This window comes from Rhagoletis pomonella, unplaced genomic scaffold, assembly GCF_013731165.1.
Source record: "Rhagoletis pomonella isolate Grant_MI unplaced genomic scaffold, Rhpom_1.0 Rhpom_scaffold_00006, whole genome shotgun sequence".
Lineage (NCBI taxonomy): Eukaryota > Metazoa > Arthropoda > Insecta > Diptera > Tephritidae > Rhagoletis > Rhagoletis pomonella.
Genome location: NW_023458560.1, coordinates 61871876 through 61893308, shown reverse-complemented (window position 1 = coordinate 61893308; position 21433 = coordinate 61871876). Strand labels below are relative to the sequence as shown.

The 21433-nt window shown below is 36.8% G+C and overlaps 3 protein-coding genes across 4 annotated transcripts in view; all 3 read left to right on the top strand.

The window, feature by feature from the left end:
• The first annotated feature begins 4241 nt into the window (after positions 1 to 4241).
• Positions 4242 to 7412, top strand: LOC118741064 (ATP-dependent RNA helicase WM6). 2 transcript variants are annotated; one of them, XM_036472878.1, is made up of 8 exons: positions 4242 to 4369; positions 4546 to 4769; positions 4975 to 5195; positions 5263 to 5446; positions 5671 to 5789; positions 6563 to 6694; positions 6766 to 7168; positions 7235 to 7412. In XM_036472878.1, the coding sequence occupies exons 2-8, from the start codon at positions 4571 to 4573 to the stop codon at positions 7246 to 7248; spliced, it is 1272 nt and encodes a 423-aa protein (XP_036328771.1). In that variant the 5' UTR covers positions 4242 to 4369; positions 4546 to 4570; the 3' UTR covers positions 7249 to 7412. The 2 variants fall into 2 exon arrangements, with proteins under 2 accessions (XP_036328771.1, XP_036328770.1); XM_036472877.1 differs by having other exon boundaries at positions 4524 to 4769.
• A 4592-nt stretch (positions 7413 to 12004) lies between these two features.
• LOC118741729 (tudor domain-containing protein 1-like) lies at positions 12005 to 14640 on the top strand. The gene is made up of 3 exons (XM_036473698.1): positions 12005 to 13138; positions 13779 to 14168; positions 14230 to 14640. The coding sequence occupies exons 1-3, from the start codon at positions 12005 to 12007 to the stop codon at positions 14542 to 14544; spliced, it is 1839 nt and encodes a 612-aa protein (XP_036329591.1). The 3' UTR covers positions 14545 to 14640.
• A 1210-nt stretch (positions 14641 to 15850) lies between these two features.
• The window catches only part of LOC118741063 (sodium-coupled monocarboxylate transporter 2), a 23779-nt gene continuing 18196 nt past the window's right edge, over positions 15851 to 21433 (top strand). The window contains exon 1 of the mRNA XM_036472876.1: positions 15851 to 16659. Coding sequence (XP_036328769.1) covers positions 16648 to 16659 — 12 coding nt within the window. The 5' untranslated portion in view covers positions 15851 to 16647. The remainder of the gene's footprint in view (positions 16660 to 21433) is intronic.

Here is a 21433-nt window from a genome sequence, read left to right as displayed (position 1 = left end):
ACCAACCAGTAAGTTTCAGCGGATACTGCTTCCCAACTGGGCCCTAACGGGTCTCAGACTATATATTAACTTCGAAATTTTTTGCTGGGCTATGTGTTACATCTTCGCAAATTTTACTACTACCGAAACCAAAGAAGTATAGAAATCAATCTAATATATAAAATCTCGTGTCACGGTGTTAGTGGTCGAACTCCTCCTAAACGGCTTGACCGACCTTTATGAAATTTTTTGTGCATATATGGTAGGTATGAGAATCGGATGTAAAGTATATTTCATACCGCTCGGTGCAGAGGGCGTGGCACTTCCCATACAAACCGAATTTTTCTTACTGAATTTCACTGAAAGTGTTCGTGGCAGAGTACTGAAACTTGGTATGGAGGTATATCAAATCAATCAAATGGTCATGAAGAAAAGTTGGAGCTATTGGAAAAAGGGGCGCGGCACCTCCCCTGCAAACCGAATTTTTCATACTACATACCTCTGGCAGTGTTCACGATAGAGTACTGGAATTTGGCAATTAGGGTGTCCTATCCTAAAAAATTGTCTATTTTTTTCTTTTAAAATTTTTAGTATTTTTGTATGAAAAATCTAATATATAAAAGTATTGTGTCACGGTGTTTGTGTTCGAACTCCTCCGAAACGGCTTGACTGATTTGAATGAAATTTTTTGTGTATGTTCGGTAGGTATGATAAGAGGGTTTTAAAGTATGTTTCATACCCCTAAGTGAAGGGCGCGTGGCGCCCCCCATACAAACCAAATTTTCCACACTGCATATCTCTGGAAGTGTTCATGATAGAGTTCTGGAACTTGGTATGGAGATATATAAAATCAATCGCATAGTCATGAAGAAAAATGGGGGCTTTTGGAAAAAGGGGCGTGGCACCTCCCATAAAAACCGAATTTTTCATACTGCATATCTCTGGAAATGTTCATGGTAGAGTACTCGACCATGGTATGGAGATATATGAAATCAATCCCATACTCTCAGAGAAAATTGGAGCTTTTTCATAAGGGGGCGTGGCGCCTTTCAAACGCACTGACGCTATTACGTATCTTTGTATGCATATACACTTTTGCTAGGTAATTTACTTTGGCAATGGAAATATGCCTTCTGACAACCACCAAACCGTAATATTAGAAGATAAATGCGTCACTGAAAATCATGTACGTGAACTGTTGGTGAAAATGTTGGACCAAAATGTTTCAATACAAAAAATTAATTTTTGGCGGCACGAAGTTCGCCGGGTCGGCTAGTAATTCAATGAAATTCTGATACATAAGTATTGTATTTTATCAGACTTTATTTACATTCTCTTTCAACATACGCACATGCATATATGTACATATGTACATACATACATACGAGCACCAATTAATCTCATTTAAAGAAATGGCGTGTCTTCCGTTTTCCGCTATAGTGTATGTAGTGCATATTTTTAAGCACAATTTTTAGCTACTTCCGGCATGGCGACATCTACGTCTCGTGTCTACTGTATGGTCTTTGATATGCCTACCGACGAGGTAGGTTGATGTCTAGAATTTTGTATAGGAACTTTGATTATAATCTATAATTATAGCAGCAAAGGCGTCTGGACATGCAACATTGAAAGTTGATTAAAGCGTTGTACAAATATCCTCTGGCGAAGACAAGGATACTATAGCTTGTTATATTTATTTTCATTTATTTACTTCGTACTTTCTCCTTGTGGTTTTTGTACGCCGCAAAGCTGTGTTCAGTCAAAGAACGTAAATCAATAAGAAGAGACAACACGTTATAATTGTAGCGAGTGTGAACATCAAGAGCGTGCCTTCTCTTTTTATCCAATCTAAAAACGTATTTGGGCAAAATAGAAGGCGCTCCTGATGTTCACACTCGCTACAATTATAACGTGTTGTCCCTTCTTATAGATTTACGTTCTTTGGTGCAGTAAATTTTCAGATTTTACTGACCTGTCTTACTGCAGTGCGGTATGCCGAAATCAGTCCGCTCCGATTTCATGTATGCGACACTAATGTGAAAATGCCAATTGAAATACATGAGGTCGGCTAACTTTCGGTATACTTTCGGTAAAAACCAAAAATTTCGATCCGATATCATACTGAGTATTGTGAAATCGCTCTTAAGCTCGTCGGCGATTTCAAGCATCCGTTGTTGGTTACCCCAGCAACCGAGGCAATCGGAGACCGTCGTGTCACACGTACTTGTTGTCGGCTCGTGTTGATGGAAAATCAAAAATTTTTGATTTTCCATCAACGCGACCGCTTGACAAGCGGTCTGTTTGATAGTGGCGCAAAGCGTTGACAAGCATTAGTGTGTTAGTTTGTTGTGATATGTAAAATGAGCAAGTTCGCGGAAGATAAAGATTTTAGTGGCAAGTAGCAAAAAATCGTCATCCGATGAAGACATGTTTACGTCCGCCCACTACGAAATTTTATTGCAAACGGTGTTGACGCTTTATGCATGAGTGTCGCCGGGCAAGCTTCAAGCACCCGACATTCAACCCGACACTCACACATGTACTCGTTGCTGGGGTAACCAACAACGGATGCTTGAAATCGCCGACGAGCTTAAAGGCCCGTCCACATAAAACTTTGGCGTTGCGTTGGCGTTGGCATCGCTTCAACAGCTGACTATGAATACATGAATTCAAATGCACCCGTCCATATAGCCAGAATTCGGCAACGCTCACGCCAACACAAAGCAAAAAGATGGCCAACTCTCATCTTTTCGCGTGCGTTGCTCGTCAGCTGTTGCAAATAAATAAAATTGTGTGAAATATTTTCCCCTTTTTAATCAAGTGCGGGCAAGAAATATCGCTTTTAATGCAATTATTGATATGAAATATTAATTTATCCGTCGTTAGTATGTTAATTTAGTGGCCCAAGCATTCGCTGCCAAGCGTTCATTGTAGCAAGCATACTTTTAACGTGCATTCTGTCAAACCAACGCCAACGCGAAATTTCTATGTGGACCGGCCTTTAGTCTAGACTTGTGTGTATTTGAACTTGCGAGCAAAGTTGAAACGCAGAACGTATACTAAAACTCAGTCTGTATACGCAGAATTTTATCGATTACTGGAGCCCTCAGTATTGCTTACTACAGTGTTGCCACTCCTCAATGCCTTTTCATAAACTTACCTCTTCAACTAAAATTTTTCGTGCCATAATAGATCGTAGCTAAATACAAACTACTTAGGTTTCAACAAAAAACCTTATTCAATAGTAAGTTTCAAATATTTTAAACGTATTGTTACGATTATCCTCGAAACCTTGAGGGATTTCCCATGAACCAATTAGAACAGATCTGACCGGTTGAGAAGCCTCCATTTGTAATAGCATTTGAGAAAAAAGTGTGTGACGTTCGTAATTTTGAAGCTTGCTATTTCTGTTTTCCCTTTTTCTTTATGTGTATTTTGTCGGTGGTTTATTTCAGTGATTTTTAAGCGATTTTCAATAATTTTTTTGTGCAAATGTAATTAAAATGAAGTGCATCTATAGAAGAAAGAAATCAGCTGACACGGAAAAATCTAAATTCCGCAGATTTCTGCGCTACGGGCTACAACTACAGAAAAATTCTGCTGTGTTGAGTTTTCATTTACATGGCGCTCTGGTAAGACAGATGGTGTCAGCTGACTCGGGTTTACGTACCGGTAGTTTTACGTTCTTGACTAATTTCAGCTAAAGTTCTTGACCATGTAAAAGGCCCTACACACGGATCGATTTATCGGCCAACCAGTTGGCCAACCGCTAGAAGTTGATGGTAAATAAGCCGTGTGTAGGCAAGTTGGCAAACCTTCGTCAAGTTGTGCGTCAGGGTGGAGAAAAATCAAAAATTTTAGATTTTTGAGGCAGGTTGGTCAACTTGTTGCTCTGTGTGTAGACAAGTTGGCAACCTAAAATGCGATTTCATTTTTTTAAAGGCGCATTAACGTTAACAAGTGTGTTTTCGGTTCTTTTCTCTAGTGAAAATGCGTACTATTTGTGAAGACGGGGGCGGTAGCAATAACAAATACATAAAAATGAGAAGCATTCCTAGCATAGCTTAAAAGTTTGCCAGTGCTGTTGTGTTGTTCACAGTTCAAAAACTCTCACTCAAATGAAATCGGCCAACTGGTTGATGCGTTTGTAGGGAATTTCGTTAAGTAGGTTGGTCAACTGGTTGGCCGATAAATCAATGCGTGTGTAGGGCTTTTAACGTCCAAGTAATTGATGACTAATTATTTAGCGATATGGCAGCACGCTCGCAAACTCAACGAAAAAATTCGGAATAGCAAAAGAAAAGTGTGACGCGTTCCTGCAAGAATTGTACAATTAAATTAAATTAAGTTGCAAGATTGTTGCTTATCAACTAAAGAAAATCTCTTGACGGTAATAATTATGCTCTACTATATTAGTAAAATAAGTTTATCAAAGAGAAAGCAATTTCCAACAAAATATCGGCTGTTTTGCCAGCTTGAAAATTTAAAGAAAATGGCGTCTCATGTGGCGTTTTGCAAAACCGAATAACCTAACTTTTTCTTAGCATTTTTTTCCGGGTCGAATAGAACGATACTCAACTTCCATTAAAAAATGGCTGATAATGATGATCTTTTGGATTATGAGGATGAGGAGCAGACCGAGACCACTGCCGCCGAAGTCCCTGAAGCACCAAAGAAAGACGTGAAAGGCACATACGTGTCAATTCACAGTTCGGGCTTTCGTGATTTTCTGCTGAAGCCGGAAATTTTGCGTGCAATAGTTGACTGCGGTTTCGAGCATCCGTCTGAGGGTAAGAAAATGTAAATTGTATATTTTTGTAATTATCAACTGAAGTTGTCGGTGCGCTGTTTAAATGATGATACTATTGATAGGGACATCAGATATATAATGATCGATTTATCAAATTTAAATCTGAAAATTGTGTTCATTCTAGAGATTGATGATGGGTAACTAAACTTTTCGTTCACACATATTATGTATTTATTTAATTACAGTGCAACATGAGTGTATACCACAGGCAGTGCTGGGAATGGATATTCTCTGTCAAGCCAAGTCGGGTATGGGTAAGACTGCTGTTTTTGTGCTTGCAACTTTACAACAGCTAGAACCGACGGAAAATGTGGTATACGTGTTGGTTATGTGTCATACTCGTGAATTAGCATTCCAAATTAGCAAGGAGTACGAACGATTCTCCAAGTATATGCCAGCTGTGAAGGTAGTTACTAATATACTCTGTTAAAATTTTGTTGAATTCGAGAAGCATAAATTTTTGAATATTTAAGGTTGGCGTATTCTTTGGCGGCTTATCCATTCAGAAAGATGAAGAATCGTTGAAGGGTACAACGCCACACATTGTTGTTGGCACACCTGGTCGTATCCTAGCCTTGATACGCAACAAAAAACTTAATCTAAAGCACTTGAAACACTTTATTCTTGACGAATGTGACAAAATGTTGGAACAACTTGGTAAGCTTTAAACACTAAAACCCAAATTCATAAAAAATAAAGAAGTCTTGTAACTGCTTTATAATTTATAAACTCGGAATTTGTATGAAAATGTCATTTTATAGAGCTCTTTAAATCTATTTTAATTTCTTATGAATAAGACCATAAGGTTTTAATTTTGTACTAGGTATGGAATTTGCTGTTTCTTGAAATTAAGTATTTTCATATTCTTAATCAAATTGCAGATATGCGTCGCGATGTTCAGGAGATTTTTCGAAGCACTCCACATGGAAAACAAGTAATGATGTTTTCCGCTACGTTGAGCAAGGAAATACGTCCGGTGTGCAAAAAATTTATGCAAGATGTAAATATCTACGTGTCCATTCTTCTACTACTACTAGTTATACCACTAAGCTTTATCCCAATTGCTGAACTGCCACAACATAAACACCACAACACCATTAAAAAAACAAAGTCACAAATGTTAAAACTAATAACAAAAAGCATAAAGTATAACAGAATAGAAATATATCTTAACCTGAAAATATCAAATCCATTATAAAAGAAAAACTATAACAAAACGGTTTTTAGAAGCCATAATTATAGCAATGCGTCACTTGGTTGCGTAATGTAAAATGAAGTTGACTTCTATTAATTCTTTGCAAAGCGACGTGGATCATTGCGACTGCAGCAGTATTCCCCAAAATTTCATGGGGATAGCTTTATGCTATTACAACCAACAATTTGCGACGTGATTTGATACATGTTTCAACATGGGGAAAACATTATTCAGTTAATCGATCATTTACAAAATGGAAAGGGAAATGCCTTATTTGGGGATGCATCTGTCAGCCAAGCACTAAATGGAAATAGGTCTAAACATTCCATTGGGGATCACTTCAATGTTGTGTGTACCAGTAGCCTGTTTCGAAACTAATGAGATGTGGTGGTTGTGTGGCCGTATGTAATTATAGCATATAAATGTTTCTAAATTTGCTAAGTCTAATATTGGACGTCAGTGAATGAGCTAAAGGCGCCCGTCTGTCCTTTGACGATTCAGCGGCAGGATGATTCCTAATTATGCTGGTTTTCATAAATTGTAAGTTTAAATATTCCTTATTTAATTTTATATTGCAGCCCATGGAAGTTTATGTGGATGACGAAGCTAAATTGACATTGCACGGATTACAACAGCACTATGTTAAACTGAAGGAGAACGAGAAAAACAAGAAATTGTTTGAATTGTTGGATGTACTCGAATTCAATCAAGTAAGCACCTATTTGAATTAAATGAGTTTTAATGTATTTGAATTCTATTTATATAATTAAATGAAAAACAGGTTGTAATTTTCGTAAAATCAGTTCAACGGTGCATGGCTCTAGCTCAGTTACTAACCGAACAAAATTTCCCCGCAATTGGCATACATCGTGGAATGACACAAGAGGAACGTTTAAATCGCTATCAACAATTCAAGGATTTCCAAAAACGCATATTGGTAGCCACCAATCTTTTTGGTCGTGGTATGGATATCGAACGTGTGAATATTGTATTTAATTATGATATGCCTGAAGATTCGGACACTTATCTTCATCGTGTGGCTCGTGCTGGTCGTTTTGGTACCAAAGGTTTGGCTATAACCTTTGTCTCGGATGAGGCTGATGCTAAAATTTTGAACGAAGTGCAAGACAGATTTGATGTCAACATCACTGAATTACCGGATGAGATTGATCTATCATCCTATAGTAAGTGCCTGTGATTTTTAACAATGAATAATGTTTACGATTAATATACAAATTTTCATTTTGCAGTCGAAGGACGATAAAATATTTAATTTCTACATAAGTACTGCTACTAAAATGGGCTACTTTATTGTAAACCTAACGTAATCTATAGTGTATTACTCAAATAAAAGTCCAGAAACCAAATGAGACATTTTATTTTAAGACGCTTTCTAATAAGTATACATAGAATAAAAAGATAAACTAAAGAATTACTATTACGAGTTTTATTTTCTAAAAGCATTTTGAGTTAAAAAGAAGGTAGACATTGGTGTCATGGGGAGAGATCTAGGTTTAGAAGATAGGTTACTAAGGTCGAATTTCAGATGGCCTACTTAAGTAGAGATTGTTAATTAACTTCAAAAGTTCATTTTCAGATAATAAGTTTAATCTGCACATAAATGGCCATATTGTTATTCAAGTATGAGATATAAAACCCTGTGTATGCATCAAACAACCAAGATCGATAATAGCGGCTGTGTTCAGAAATGCATCAAGCGAAAGCATCGTGCTCCTTTATTTATAAACTATAATTTAGGGTAATGTATGTTTTGCGCGCAACTAAGTTCCAATTCGGGATTTAAGCGTGGTTGCACATATTGGCCATTTTCATCAATTATAGTTTAGAAACGAGTAATTTTTAAGCAAAAAACAAAACCGACTTCAATTCTCATATACAAATTTAAGATTATCGTAAATTTCTTCACGATCCAATTATCGGATCTAAACAAAATTAGTATTGGACCACCCTTGAGGTACCACCTTCCGATGAATTATCGAAATCGACTAACGTGGTCCAAAGTTATGCGGGAACATACATACAAAAAAAATAATCCGTCGAACAGATAACCGCCTTTTCTGAAGTGGGTTAATAAAAGAGCCTGCTGCTTTGGCTTGATGCATTTCTGAACGCAGGGAGCCTGGCGGACGTGGCAATGCAATATATTTCGAAAAGGCTGTCAAATTGAGAAATTTCAGAAAGCAGTTGCATGAGGAGTTACACCCTGCATGTAAAGTGTCTTTCGAAAGAAGTTCATGGGCCTACCATTAGTTGATCTTGACGACAACGATTGATGGACAAACCGATCTAGGCGGCGCTTAGTAGTACCGCTACAAAAACAACATCAACTTGAAAGCAAGTTATTGATAGTGCAATTTCACTGTAAAAATTTTTTTACAGCCATATTTACGGCCGTATTCACATGCTTGAACATCTCGCGAGTTTTGTTGGCTGGGCATTGACAGTACTTTTTCATTTGTAAAATGTCGCCAAAAAATAAGATTCGAGCTTTGTAGGCTAAATTTGTATTTTTCACTAAAATAAACGATGTTGCTGCTCTGAAGAATTCTACGAAATAAGAATATACCTGTCAAACAACAAAAATGATAGTTCAAAGCATGGGAGAGCTTGAAAGCCGCTCGATATGCACGAAAAAGTATGCTTCGTACTGTTTGCGGTCTACACGTGCCCAAGCTAGATCTTCCAGCACGTGAAGACGGCCGGTTACATTTGAAAGAAAGTGCTTTTGGTCAAAGACTGTACGTTCTTTCATTTCGCAAAATAGGCCAAATCACCACACCGTAAAGGCCCGCCCACATACAAATTTGGCCTTGCGATGGCGTTGGCGACGATTCAACAACTGACTATGAATACATGAGCTCCAAAGCAGCCGTCCACATCCATGGTGAAACGAATACATCGGTCTTGGTCCACATAGCCAAAATTTGGCAACGCTAACGCCAACACAAGTCAGAAAGATAGCCAACTCTCACCTTATCGCGTGCGTCGTTCATCAGCTGTGAAATATTTTTCCCTTTTAATCAAATTCGAGAAAATTTTGTCATGCAATTATTGATATGAAATATTAATTCATCTGTCGTAAGTGTGTTAATTTAGTGGGCGAAGCATTTATTGTCAAGCGTTTATTATAGCAAGCATACTTTCAACGCGCGTTCTGTCAAACCAACGCCAACGCGAAAGCTCTATGTAGATGGACCTTAATATTACATTTTCATTGGCCCCAAATACGCGCCATGATTCAATAATTACTGGCGCCGATACCGGTTTTCACAACTCAGTGACGCAATGGCGCCAGCAACACCGGAACACTGACGACACCAGGCGGCGCAAAGAACCAGCAAAGAACACCCAAAAGCGAAGTGTCACTTGTAAAATGTGCAGCACAAGGCGAATTTTGACAAGGTGGTGTTGCTAAAATTAGCCGCGGTCCTTCTGAATGTGAAAATTATGTGTTGGTTGTATTTTTGGGTTTTGAACTTGGGTATACTTGAGTTGTTTTTACCCAACCCATACCACCTAGTATTAATTCACCTTAGTTCAACACCGGAACACTGACAACACCGGGTGTCGCAAAGAACCAGCAAAGAACACCCGAAATAGAAGTGTCTCTTGTAAAATGTGCAGCACAAGGCGAATTTATACAAGGTGGTGTTGCTAGAATTCGTCGCGGTCCTTCTGAATGTGAAAATGATGCGTTTGTTGTATTTTTGGGTTTTGAACTTGAGTATACTTGAGTTTTTTCTCAACCGATATCACCTTGTATTAATTCACTTTGGTGCAGCGTGCAGCAATAAAAGAAATGAGCTTTACCATTGAAACACAATACCGACGAACAGCGAATTTTCGCACAGTAGTGCGACGACGGCGGCAACTTTCGCTCAGTAAAACACAACTACGGCGACAACGAATTCAGCTGCTTATGACAAGGTACAATAAAAGTTTTTACAAACAATAAGATTATTAATTTCAAACAAAAACTAATACAGTATTTTTCAATTTCGATTTAAAAACTTGAGAATATTTAGCATATGGCCACAATGGATCGTATTTTTCCGCTGTCGTCAGCGACGACGATAGAAATAAGTCTATCGTTGCCAACAGTCGTCGGACGAACGTCATCGTTTGCTTTGGTTGTGTGCGTTCTCATATAGAACAGTGTGTTTTAATTTTTACAGCGAACATTCGCAGCCTAAACAATTCAATTCGTCATACACCATTCAGCCATTCAAAAGAAATGTAACATTTTAATATGCAGATATACTTTGTGGTGGATTTTCCCTTAATGGGCCTTCGCACACTGGACTGCTCAGTCCGCCTAAAACCGGTTTTGTGCGGATAAGAGGGGGAAGAGAGTTCGAGTTTACCTCGCTCATTTCTGTCCGCGAAAATCGCGGATTGACGATGGACTGACACGCACACATAGACAACATGTTTTCTATTTCGTTTTGTTTGCATGTGCCACATGCACTAACACAATCATGCGTAGTTCATGTATACAAAACTGAAACCTGTTTTCGGCCGACTGCTCAGTCCAGTGTGCGTTCGAGTGGTGGACTGCTCAGTCCAGTGTGCGTTCGAGTGGTGGACTGCTCAGTCCGACTGAGCAGGCTAGTGTGCTCAGGCCCAATGAGTTGGGGGAAATCGAAAGGGCCCTGTCACACGGTCAGTATTTTTTGACGTGATCCAAGTATCACGATATCTACTGACGGTGTAGCATGCAGTATTGATGGATCGTGATCCATATCGCAAAACTTCTAAGGGCCCTGTCACACGGTCAGTATTTATTGACGTGATCCAAGTATCACGATATTTATTGACGGTGTAGCATGCAGTATTGATGGATCGTGATCCATATTGCAAAATTTCTAAAAATTTTGAAATCTGAATCGGGATCGCAATACCGTCAATAAATATTGAACGTCTAGCACTTTCAAAACGCGATCCATACATTTCGTCAGTACATCTTTTACTCCCATAATGCAAACATCGAAAACGTATTCGCTCTGCCTTCGCTCTTGGTGCTTAAACCATTTCAAAACAAATTGAGAAAATTTGAATTAACATTGGAAATTTTAAAATAATTGTGGAATGCATTACTCCCATAATGCAAACATCGAAAACGTATTCGCTCTGCCTTCGCTCTTGGTGCTTAAACCCTTTCAAAACAAATTGAGAAAATTTGAATTAACATTGGAAATTTTAAAATAATTGTGGAATGCATTATCTGTAAATTATACGCACAAAATAAAAATATTTTCTTGCGCCATAATAAGCGTTCAGCACAAAACTGATGCAAACACTGACGCGATAAATATTGAACATGTAGCATTCGTGCGCGATCCATCAATCCATCAATATGGATCGCGATCCAAATATCGTGATAATTACTCACCGTGTGACAGGGCCCTAAAAATTTTGAAATCTGGATCGCGGATCGCAATACCGTCAATAAATATTGAACGTGTAGCACTTTCAAAACGCGATCCATACATTTCGTCAGTACATATTTTACTCTCATAATGCGAACATCGGCTCTGCCTTCGCTCTCGGTGCTTAAAATCTTTCAAAACAAGTTGTACAAATTTTAATTAACATCGGAAGTTTTAAAATAAATGTGGAATGCATTGTCTGTAAATTATACATACAAAATAAAAATATTTTCTTGCGTCATAATAAGCGTTCAGCACAAAAATTATGCAAATACTGACGCGATAAATATTGAACATGTAGCATCAATCCATCAATATGGATCGCGATCCAAATATCGTGATAATTACTGACCGTGTGACAGAGCCCAACGACATTTTGCCTGGAAACTTGGCTGCTTAAATTCGTAATATGGCAACGTTATTTCCTAAGTTCCGTTACTGTGTCAATATAACGGAACTTGTATTAAACTGCTGTCATTTCACAATTTGCGAGATTTTCTGAATTAAATTCATATTTTTATCTATTTTATTTTGGTTTGATATCGTTTCACTTATTTTTCGTCACTCCAAATGGCGTTCCGGTCAAATATGGATCGTATGCAGACAATGCATCTCATGTGTAAACGAGAACTTGAGCAGCTTCAGGCGAATTTGTCTAGATTTTTAATCGATAGTGAAGTTGTAATGAGAAATGAAATATTTAAAAATTCTCGAAAGGAATCTGGCTTCCCATTGCATGGCAATGTGTTTGCGCTAATGGCCTACGACCGATACATGTCTCGCGTGGCTTCCGTAACAAACTTGGCGCGGAAATTTAACATCCACTTACAACTGCATAATTTGAATAAAATCTTGACTGGTGGTGATGTTGGCTTAAACATGCCACAGGATTCTTATTTACTCGAGGAATTCGTTGAATGGCATAAGGCGTTAAGGGACAACGATGGGTGTCAAGATTATGGTGGAGACTGGGAACATTATCGTAGTAATGAAGATGAGGAGTCGACCGCTGCATTAGCGTTGGATGATCCCATAACCACTGATAATAAAGTCAAAGTATGCGACGCAAGGTTTCCGTTTGCTCGTAAAATAACTTTTGCCAGACCAGAATCATTGACGTTGGAAGCATTGCCGTCATGTGTGCAATTGCGGGATTTGTCTGGATTCGTCGCTGGATATCACTTTGCAGCTTTTATAACGTACATCGATAATATAGACACATTAACCTTTTATGCTTGCCAAATGCGTAACGATATGCTCTACGAGCTAAGTAACATGCTTAATCTGCCCAAGAGCGTTCGAATGCCTCCAACGAATGTTGTTTTTGGTATTTCTATTAACAGTAAGAGCATTTTACGAGCAGTAATACAAACTCCTGAATGTGTATCTCATGGTAGTACCGAGGATAACATACATGTGCTACTCATCGATTATGGCGAGCTTGTGCCTTTGAATAGCAATGAGGTGCAGTTTTATGATTTACCGAAAATGTATAGGGATTTGCCGGCACAGGCTATAAAATGTATACTCTTGGGAGTAAAAGATGCATTCGAAGGATGCAAGCAGACAGATGCATTATTATTGGGCAAAAAGTTGAGAAAATATGAATTTAAGGAAGTCACTTTTGAAGTGGTTCGAAAAACGGGCCGGGTTTTATACGTATACATTATTGAAAGTCGAGAAATCGAAAATTTACCAGCAGAGGTAAGTTAATACAATTAAAAAAGTTGCAATGGCTATGTATATGTAAATAGTTATATTGTCATAACGTCGTAAATTTAATGTTACATTGGTAAGAGTTTATACACGATAACTGTAAACCATTTTCACCGTTTTAAAATTTCAATAAAAATTGGTTTTCCGCCAATTTTTTGCACGTTCGCCCCTTCTTTTTGATTTTTGTGGGTGTTCTCGGAGTCTTGTAAAGCTCTCGCCCGGTGCACGGAATATACGGATTGTACGGTAAAAACCGGTTTCCCTATGTGATAGCTTTGCAAACCGTGCAAGAGCTTTGCCAGACTGCGAGAATACCCCTGATATAAAAAAAGGCCATTCAAAACAGGTCCGAATAAAGGTAGTATGACGAGTTCTAAGTTGTTTTAATGAAAAGCATCATCCTCTTTTATTTCTATACTATAACTGATGGAAATGTACAATATGCCCAACCCAGAACGACCCAGATTTATATCTGGCCAAGGATTGACACTCCAGCAACATTCCCCAAGAACTCTTTGGGGAATTTGTATGCTGTTACAACAACTACAACTTGGAACTCGGGCCTATATACGACTATTATAGACACCATGTGAATACTCTAAATGTGTTTTTTTTTTTTAAATTGCAGAATAAGAAAAGAAAGAACGTATCAAATAACCCGTTTGTAAATTCTTTTGATGAAAATTCCAATAGTGATGATCCACCACAGAAACCAAAATTTGGCAGCAATAACAATTTGAAATTTCTGCTAACCCCTCGCATAGATGAGATCTCCAAAGATGACTTAATTCAATTGGAAGTTATCCATATTGCTGGACCTGATTGTTTCTACGGCCAAATTCTCAAAGACAAGACTGAACAATTGGAACAATTATTCTGGAATACCGACGAAATATTACTGGAGCAAAAGTTGACTGAACCACCGAAATTAGGTGATGTAATATTGGCGCAGTATGCAAAGGACGAATTTTGGTATCGTGCCAAGGTCATTGATATGATTGATGACGGTACTTTCAAGGTAAACGTTCTTTTAATGTTTGAATCTTTATTTAGGGCAGTAATTTTCTTTTTCCCTAAAGGTATTTTATGTAGATTATGGCAATACAGAAATGGTACCACTGAAGAGTATGGCAAGTTGCAACCATGAGCAGGAAGTGGAACCGTTTCGCGCAGTTCTTTGTCGTTTAGATGGTGTAATCGATCTAACCAACGGTGATAAGTCACGCTTCGAGCAAGCTGTGCAAATGTTAGTGGTTACGTTATTGAATCAACGTTTCGAAGTGCAGGTCATACAAAAAATTAACGATGACGAATTAACTGTACGTTTATTGGATAAGGAATTTGCCGAAACAACACAAATGCTGGTCAATTTGGGATTTGCTAAGCAAATATGAAGAGCGTACATACAAACAGAATTTATGTTATCGTTTTCGTGTGTAAAACTTAAGACAAAGTTATGTTTAACTTTTTATTTGTATTACAGACGAGTGAGTAATCACAAAGAATGTATTGTTAAAAAGGAATTTCAATGAAATAGTTATTAAATCCTTGTACGATAACTCTATTGTTGAACTGAAACATTTTTGAGAAAGAGGTTCTGGCTCTGCATTTAACTTCCGAGTGAATTTCAACCCCATTCAATTTGAATTCAAAGTGGCTTTGGCTGAAATTCACTCGGAAGTGAATTGCAGGGCCTGTATGAAGGAATTGAAAATTATTAAAGAAATTTAATAAACTTGAATGTATGGTTAAATACTATGTGGATTGCGTGTGGATTTCTAATAATTTACAGTTGCGCTCAATTCGCTCAACAAAATTTGAATTATCTATATTTTTATCAAAGTTAATTCTCTCGTGAGTGCTTCTACACTTCTCAGCGCGCTATATTTACAATAGATTCGTTGCGCACTAAACTGAATGCATATAGCACATATTCTTCAAAAGTTTATTAACTCGAAACACCCCACTTCTCAGAAAGAGTAGCACCAACTATTTCTGGGCACACGTTAATCATAAAAGGAGGGCAGTTGCTGTAATAAGATACAAATTCACAAAACAGTTTTAGGGACTGTTTGAACTGACACCATGGCTAGATATAAATGTGGGTCGTTCCGGTTACATATACCCGAGTCTCGTGGAACGATGAGGAAGGGCGTTTTTGCTGTAGTTTTTTGCAACAAATTACAATGAAATCGTGTCTGCTTTTGCTCTGTACATGCTGAGGGAACTTAATTATAATATATCGCTACCTTAATTCACAAAGGCCCTAACCAATACTTTTTGTCACAGATTTTAGTAGGATGTATTAAAATGCACCTTCAGTAAAAATTTTAAAGTGCTAGTACCAAAAACAACGGAGGTACATGTCACTTTTTAAAGAGCCCCTACCTGTTTTTGATACTCTTTGTTTTTATATTTTTTGGTTCTTTAAAATAAAAAAATTGTTGGTTAGGGCCTTTGTTAATTAAAGTAACGATATGTACATTGTATATAAATTAAATTTTTTTTATTCATTTGTTGTATACCGTGCTCAGCACTTGGCATACGGTCCAAAGTTGAAAAACTGCTACCTTAAAATTACTGGCTATTTTCCCTTTGCAGTTGGTCTCTCGTCCACTCTTGCTCTCTCTCAGTCATTTTTTCCCGGCTATGGCCCACAATGTGCTTAGTACAATTTTAATTGTTGATTTGCGTGGACGTTTGATTGTCGTTGGTTGTGCTCGCTCCACCGCTTTTTAATACGAAACAATTTAACTTTTTCGTTGATTCACATCAAAAATTGTTTCGGTCATTTTTTTCTTTTCCACTTCGCAGCTGCAGTGTTCTCCAAATCTTAAACCTATCCACATAGCTTTTGCTGCTGACAACGATTTCCTTTACCAATAAACACATGCATACATATGTATGTACATATGCTATGTGAAGATTCTTCGCAATTGGAAAAATTTTAAAGCAAAATCCGAAAATAAAGGGCAAGAAGAGTGGCAAAAGAATATTTTAATAACAATAATCTATGTGCGCAAGGCTTATGGAAGTGTTGTTATTAGTGCAATCAACACAAAACAAATAATTTTTGTATTGCCATAAGATATCATAAATTTACATATATTTAGTAAAGAACGTGCAGCGTTGTCGCCGTCGGCAATTTTATACCTACCTATTATGTAGTGTGTTGATAATAAATAGCTTTCTATACTTAGTGAAAGAGTAACAATAGAAAGTTTTAAATGCTTATATAAAACTGGTTTATTTGAGAATTATTTATAAACTCGTGCTAATACGAATTGATGCTGACACATTTCGATTCATTGCATAAAACTATTTAAATAAGTCAAGCACTACGACGACTAGCGTTTTGGTGTAACGAAGCGGTCGAAAAGTTCAGTGATATTGCAGTGCTTCCTATTGCTGCCCATTGCATTGTGAATACACATACAGCAAAACACGAAAACGAAAAAAATAAACAAAACTGCGTGGTTCAACGTTATCATTTCACAATGCCAGACAAGGTAAAGTACAAAAACAAAACAAAAAATACTAATACAAAATTACTAAAGAAAAAAAGAAGAAAGCGAGTATATGTACAACAATATAATTTATTTATTTAAATAATTTATTATCCTTATTTATCTATAAAATTTACGCGCTGATAGGGTACCTACTTTTTTATTAGAAAAAAATATTTATATACATATTTAGGGATTTTGTATTTAATATTAACAACACCGTGCGACGGTCAATTTTACACTCGACAAAATCAATATATTCACAAAACTGGGGGCCAAATATAGTAAAACTGCGTTTTTAGTTTTTCTCTATGGCGTCAGGATTTTTTTTTTTAAAGGACTGAAGTTTCTAGAATATGATTGCATAAAAAAATTATTCAAAAGATTCGGTGCATTGTATAATAAAAATATGGATATCAGTTAAAAGGAAAAATTCTGTAGAATAGAAAAATAATTTAATTTTTGGGTGCACCAATACGAATAAGTATTGAAAATGCCCTTTTAAAACCTTATCCTTCAATATCCTTGAAAATTTCCAATATTTATTTTTGAAAAAAATATATGTCAAGGACTAATATGTTAACTACCACATCCTCGAATTTCGTCCTTCTAACTTTATTAGTTTCGTCCTTCTAACTTTATTAGTTTAGATAAAAAAAATGTTACACTTCTCTTTATAAGATGTTGAGTTGTAGTTACAATATACACAAATGAAGATACTGGAATCGTTATTATGGAACCATGTATGCGCCCTAAAAGAACAAACTCACCGTATGATGTACGGTTTAAATACTTTAATTGTTTTATATACAAGGGCGTAGCCAGCCTTTCACCTAGGGGGCCGGCAGTTTATATAGAGGGAAAAAATGTTTCTAATCCAATTTTTTTTTGTGTATATAAATAGAAATTTTTGGGTTTAAGAAAGTATACGTTTTCCGGTATCCTTTCCAATGATACCAATTTTTTAAAAATCAGTTTGTAATTTTTTTCGTTTAAAATATTTTTTTTTTATATGTAAAAAGGTATTTCTTGCTTTTAAGTGTTTTTTTCTCAAATTTTTATATACAAAGTATACAAATATGCATACCAGAAGAAAGGGGGTTTAATTGCCTTTACAACGATATCAAATTTTTAAAAATCGGTTGGTAATTCTTTTGTATTTTTTTTTTTTTATAAAAAAAGGTATTTTGTCCTTTTAAGCGTTTTTTCTCAAATTTTTATATACAAACTATACAAATACGCATATCAATCAAATCCTTTAATCAAATTCCTTTAAAAAATATCCTGACGTCAGAGAGAAAAATTAAGAACGCAGTTATACTATATGTGGCTCGCTAGTTTTATGAATATATTGATTTTTTGCGTGTTTTAAAATTTTTTGGTTTTTGTCTCACGGTGTAATGATTCGACGAATATCGTTTTTACAGAGGGCACCTGTTAACTCACATTCAGATGTGAGTTAAGAAAGAAGAATTTTGAGTTGTGTCATAGTGAAATAATATAAGGTGCAATCCCGTATTCCTCGGACTCGGACTAGTAAAACTGTCAAAAAATAAAAATTCGCTCAGAGCGAGAGAGTAACATTGAAAAGTACGGGATCGCTTCTTAGTAAAAAATGGTAGCTTCTGTCAACTTCAACATAACCTCTAAATTTTGATTGTAAATTTTTGCTTATTTTGTATGTAAACACACTCAGCTCACACATGTAAATAACCAATAATACTTTCAAATTCATTAGAATCCACTTAAACAAGTAATTAAATACTTTTCAACATGAATTAGAAGAGTGCACTTTTCTTTTGTTTACAATTTGGTTGCCAAACACACTACAGCTGATCGTTTGACACATTTACCAGAATTTACCAGCAAAAAATTCTCGGACTAAAACTGGTAACTTCTGACAGAGAGAGAACCGAATTTACTCTTTTTTTTGTCCTCTCAATAGTCAGAGAACCGAGTACGGGATCGATTTCCAGTAAAATCTGACTGATTCTGACTAGTCCGGACTCGTACGGGATCGCAACTATAAAGTGTACCAGATAGCAATGCCATTCTATTTCGATACTCTTATTTGACAATTTCTTATCACACAATGTTTTGTTTGATTTGACTTTCACGTTAACCCTTTTGAGTGAGAAAAAAAAAAATTTAAGAAATAATGCCAAGAAATTCTTGCTGCTTGTGCAAAAGCACACATAGCGTTGCAGTATGATGTTTTCAGTCTGGAAGGATGAGGATCTAGTCCGAAATTGGACAGAGGCATGCAAAAAAACCAAGCGTTAATGCCAGAATCGAAAAAAGCGAATACCAGAAACGAAAGACAAAATAACGAAATCAAATTTTGCTTTCAAATACGAAGATCTCAGTTACCTGGTATACTTTTTATTATTTCACTATGAGTTGTGTCACCTTTGAAGATCGTGTGCGATATGTATGTATGTATGTAAATAGAAGTGTTTTTATACTCGAGCGCACTTGTGGACAAGGGTATTATAACTTTGTTCGCATAACGGTTGTTTGTAACAGCCTAAAGAAATCGAGATAGATATAAACAAATGCATACATAAATGATCCGAATGAAAAGAGAAGTCGGTAAAGCCATGCCTGTCTATCCGTCCGTCCGTCTGTCCGTGTACACGATAACTCGGGTAAAAATTGAAATATCAACGAAATTTGGCCCTTTATCCAAGGTAGGTTGCTATTGAAAATAGGTGAAATCGGACTCGAAACATGCCCCTTTCTCATAGAACGTTTTTTTTCGAAAAATGCAAAAACTACGATATTTCAGTAATCATTGGAACAAAATTGTTGAAAATTAATATGTGAAGTAGAATTTTGGTAAAAAATAATATAGTTTCGAGATTTTTGGAAAATGGGCGTAACCCCGCCCACTAACGATGAACTCCTGTATCTCAGTAGCCGCTTCACCAATCCTTGCCAATCCTCGGTACGAGCCTTGCTTAGGGGAATTTTCCACTTGAAATTTTTAGTTTTGCTAGACTCATTTGTTGGGTTGCTTCCCCGGTTCAAGCAGTGGGACCACTCTCCCGGTTTCCACACATCAGAATTGGTGAGATATGCTACTCTCGCCGGAACCAAATATTTCAGCATCAGTATGCAAATTTCACAGGGGCTGAGGGCTTTGGGGCTTTCGCCTTCCCGATGGATGCCTGGATTTTACTGCTGGTGCACTGTTTTTGCACAATTTGTGCAGCCTCTTGACCACTCTACGTTTGGCCTTCCAAGGAGACAGCAATGTAAAATGAAAGGCTTCTTGACTCTCAAAAATGTCTTTTAGGAGGGTTTTAAATCCTGAATTCATGTCATGTCATCGCGTTTCGTTGGATTAGACAGGGGTCTCACGGTTGAAAGCCGGTTCTTCGCACCGGAATGACTCGGGTTTTCCCGACCCAGGGCTTTTGTTTCGGCGACCTAACCGCGTTTAGATCGGCATACCGCATCAATCTAAGCCTTTGTCTTTGCCTTGGGCTTATCCTTAGTCCGGTCCTTGCACTTATTGCGATGATTCTCTCTTTATTATTGAAGTCGGAAATAGATAAAGGTAAAATGGCTGCACTTCCGTTGCATCGAAAGTGCAAAACAATTTACATAGCATTTTTTTAATTCACAAAACCGTGCTAAAAAGTTTCTGCCTCTTTTATTATCTTTAAATAGCGCCTGTTGTGAATTATAGAGATTTAGCTTGTCTAATCAAATATTCCACTTATCCATAGGTATATATGTACATATGCACATATCTAGCACTTGTTTGCAAATATAAATATTTATTTAAATCCGAATATTTTTGTTTACATGATCGTCAATTAATGATTAATAGAGAAATAAATTGATGATGCGTCGATCGCGATGACTAGTTCAAAGTCCATAAAGTGGCACGCGATGACAACTAGAAAATGTTAAATTGAACATTCTCTTAGGGCAAGTTTCTCAATTTCTGGTTAACACATGATCGACTCTATAACATATAACAGGGAGTCGATAATGTCGATAACGATGTTTATCCTGTAGTAAGTGTTAACCAGACATTGAGAAACGGGCCCTTAGGGCCGATTGTTATTGTCTGTTCAACACAAATCGGAGGTAGAAGCTCCGGTTAAATACAAGGAAATCGTCGATAATGACGTTTAACTGGGAAGTAGTGGTAACCAGACATTGAACAACCGGCCCTTAGAGAAAACATTTTATACTGTCATCTTATAAACAACCCAGAAGATAATTCACGTAGGCCTCCTTAAGTGAAGCCATTCTAATTTTTATATATAAAAAAAAAACAGCTTTCTGAAGGTCGTCCTACAAAAGCCCTTCCGGGAGCCCTACTATAGGCAGCGAAAGCAGAAGCCCTTCAATTTGTGCCACGCCATGCAAAAAAGAAAGGAGAAAAGAATGCAAAGTAGAAGGCCTCTTGTTTTTCAGGAAGGGCTCTTAACTCTTTAATTTATCCACTGGGAACATACTTACACTAGGATGCAAAAATACAAATATAAAAATTTTATAAAATCTAATATTTTTCCTTATTTATATAACACAATTGTATAGGAAATCGATAAGTAAATAAGGATCAAACATATTTTTTTGATTTATATCATTACTGTTTTTTTTATAGAAGTCTAACTCATATAACAAGTAATTTTTAAGATAAAAAAAAAACCAAACTTCAATTCTCATAAAAAAATTTAAGATTATCGTTAATTTCTTCATGATCCAATGAGCGGATTTAAACCAAATAAGTATGGGACCACTTGTGAGGTAACACTTT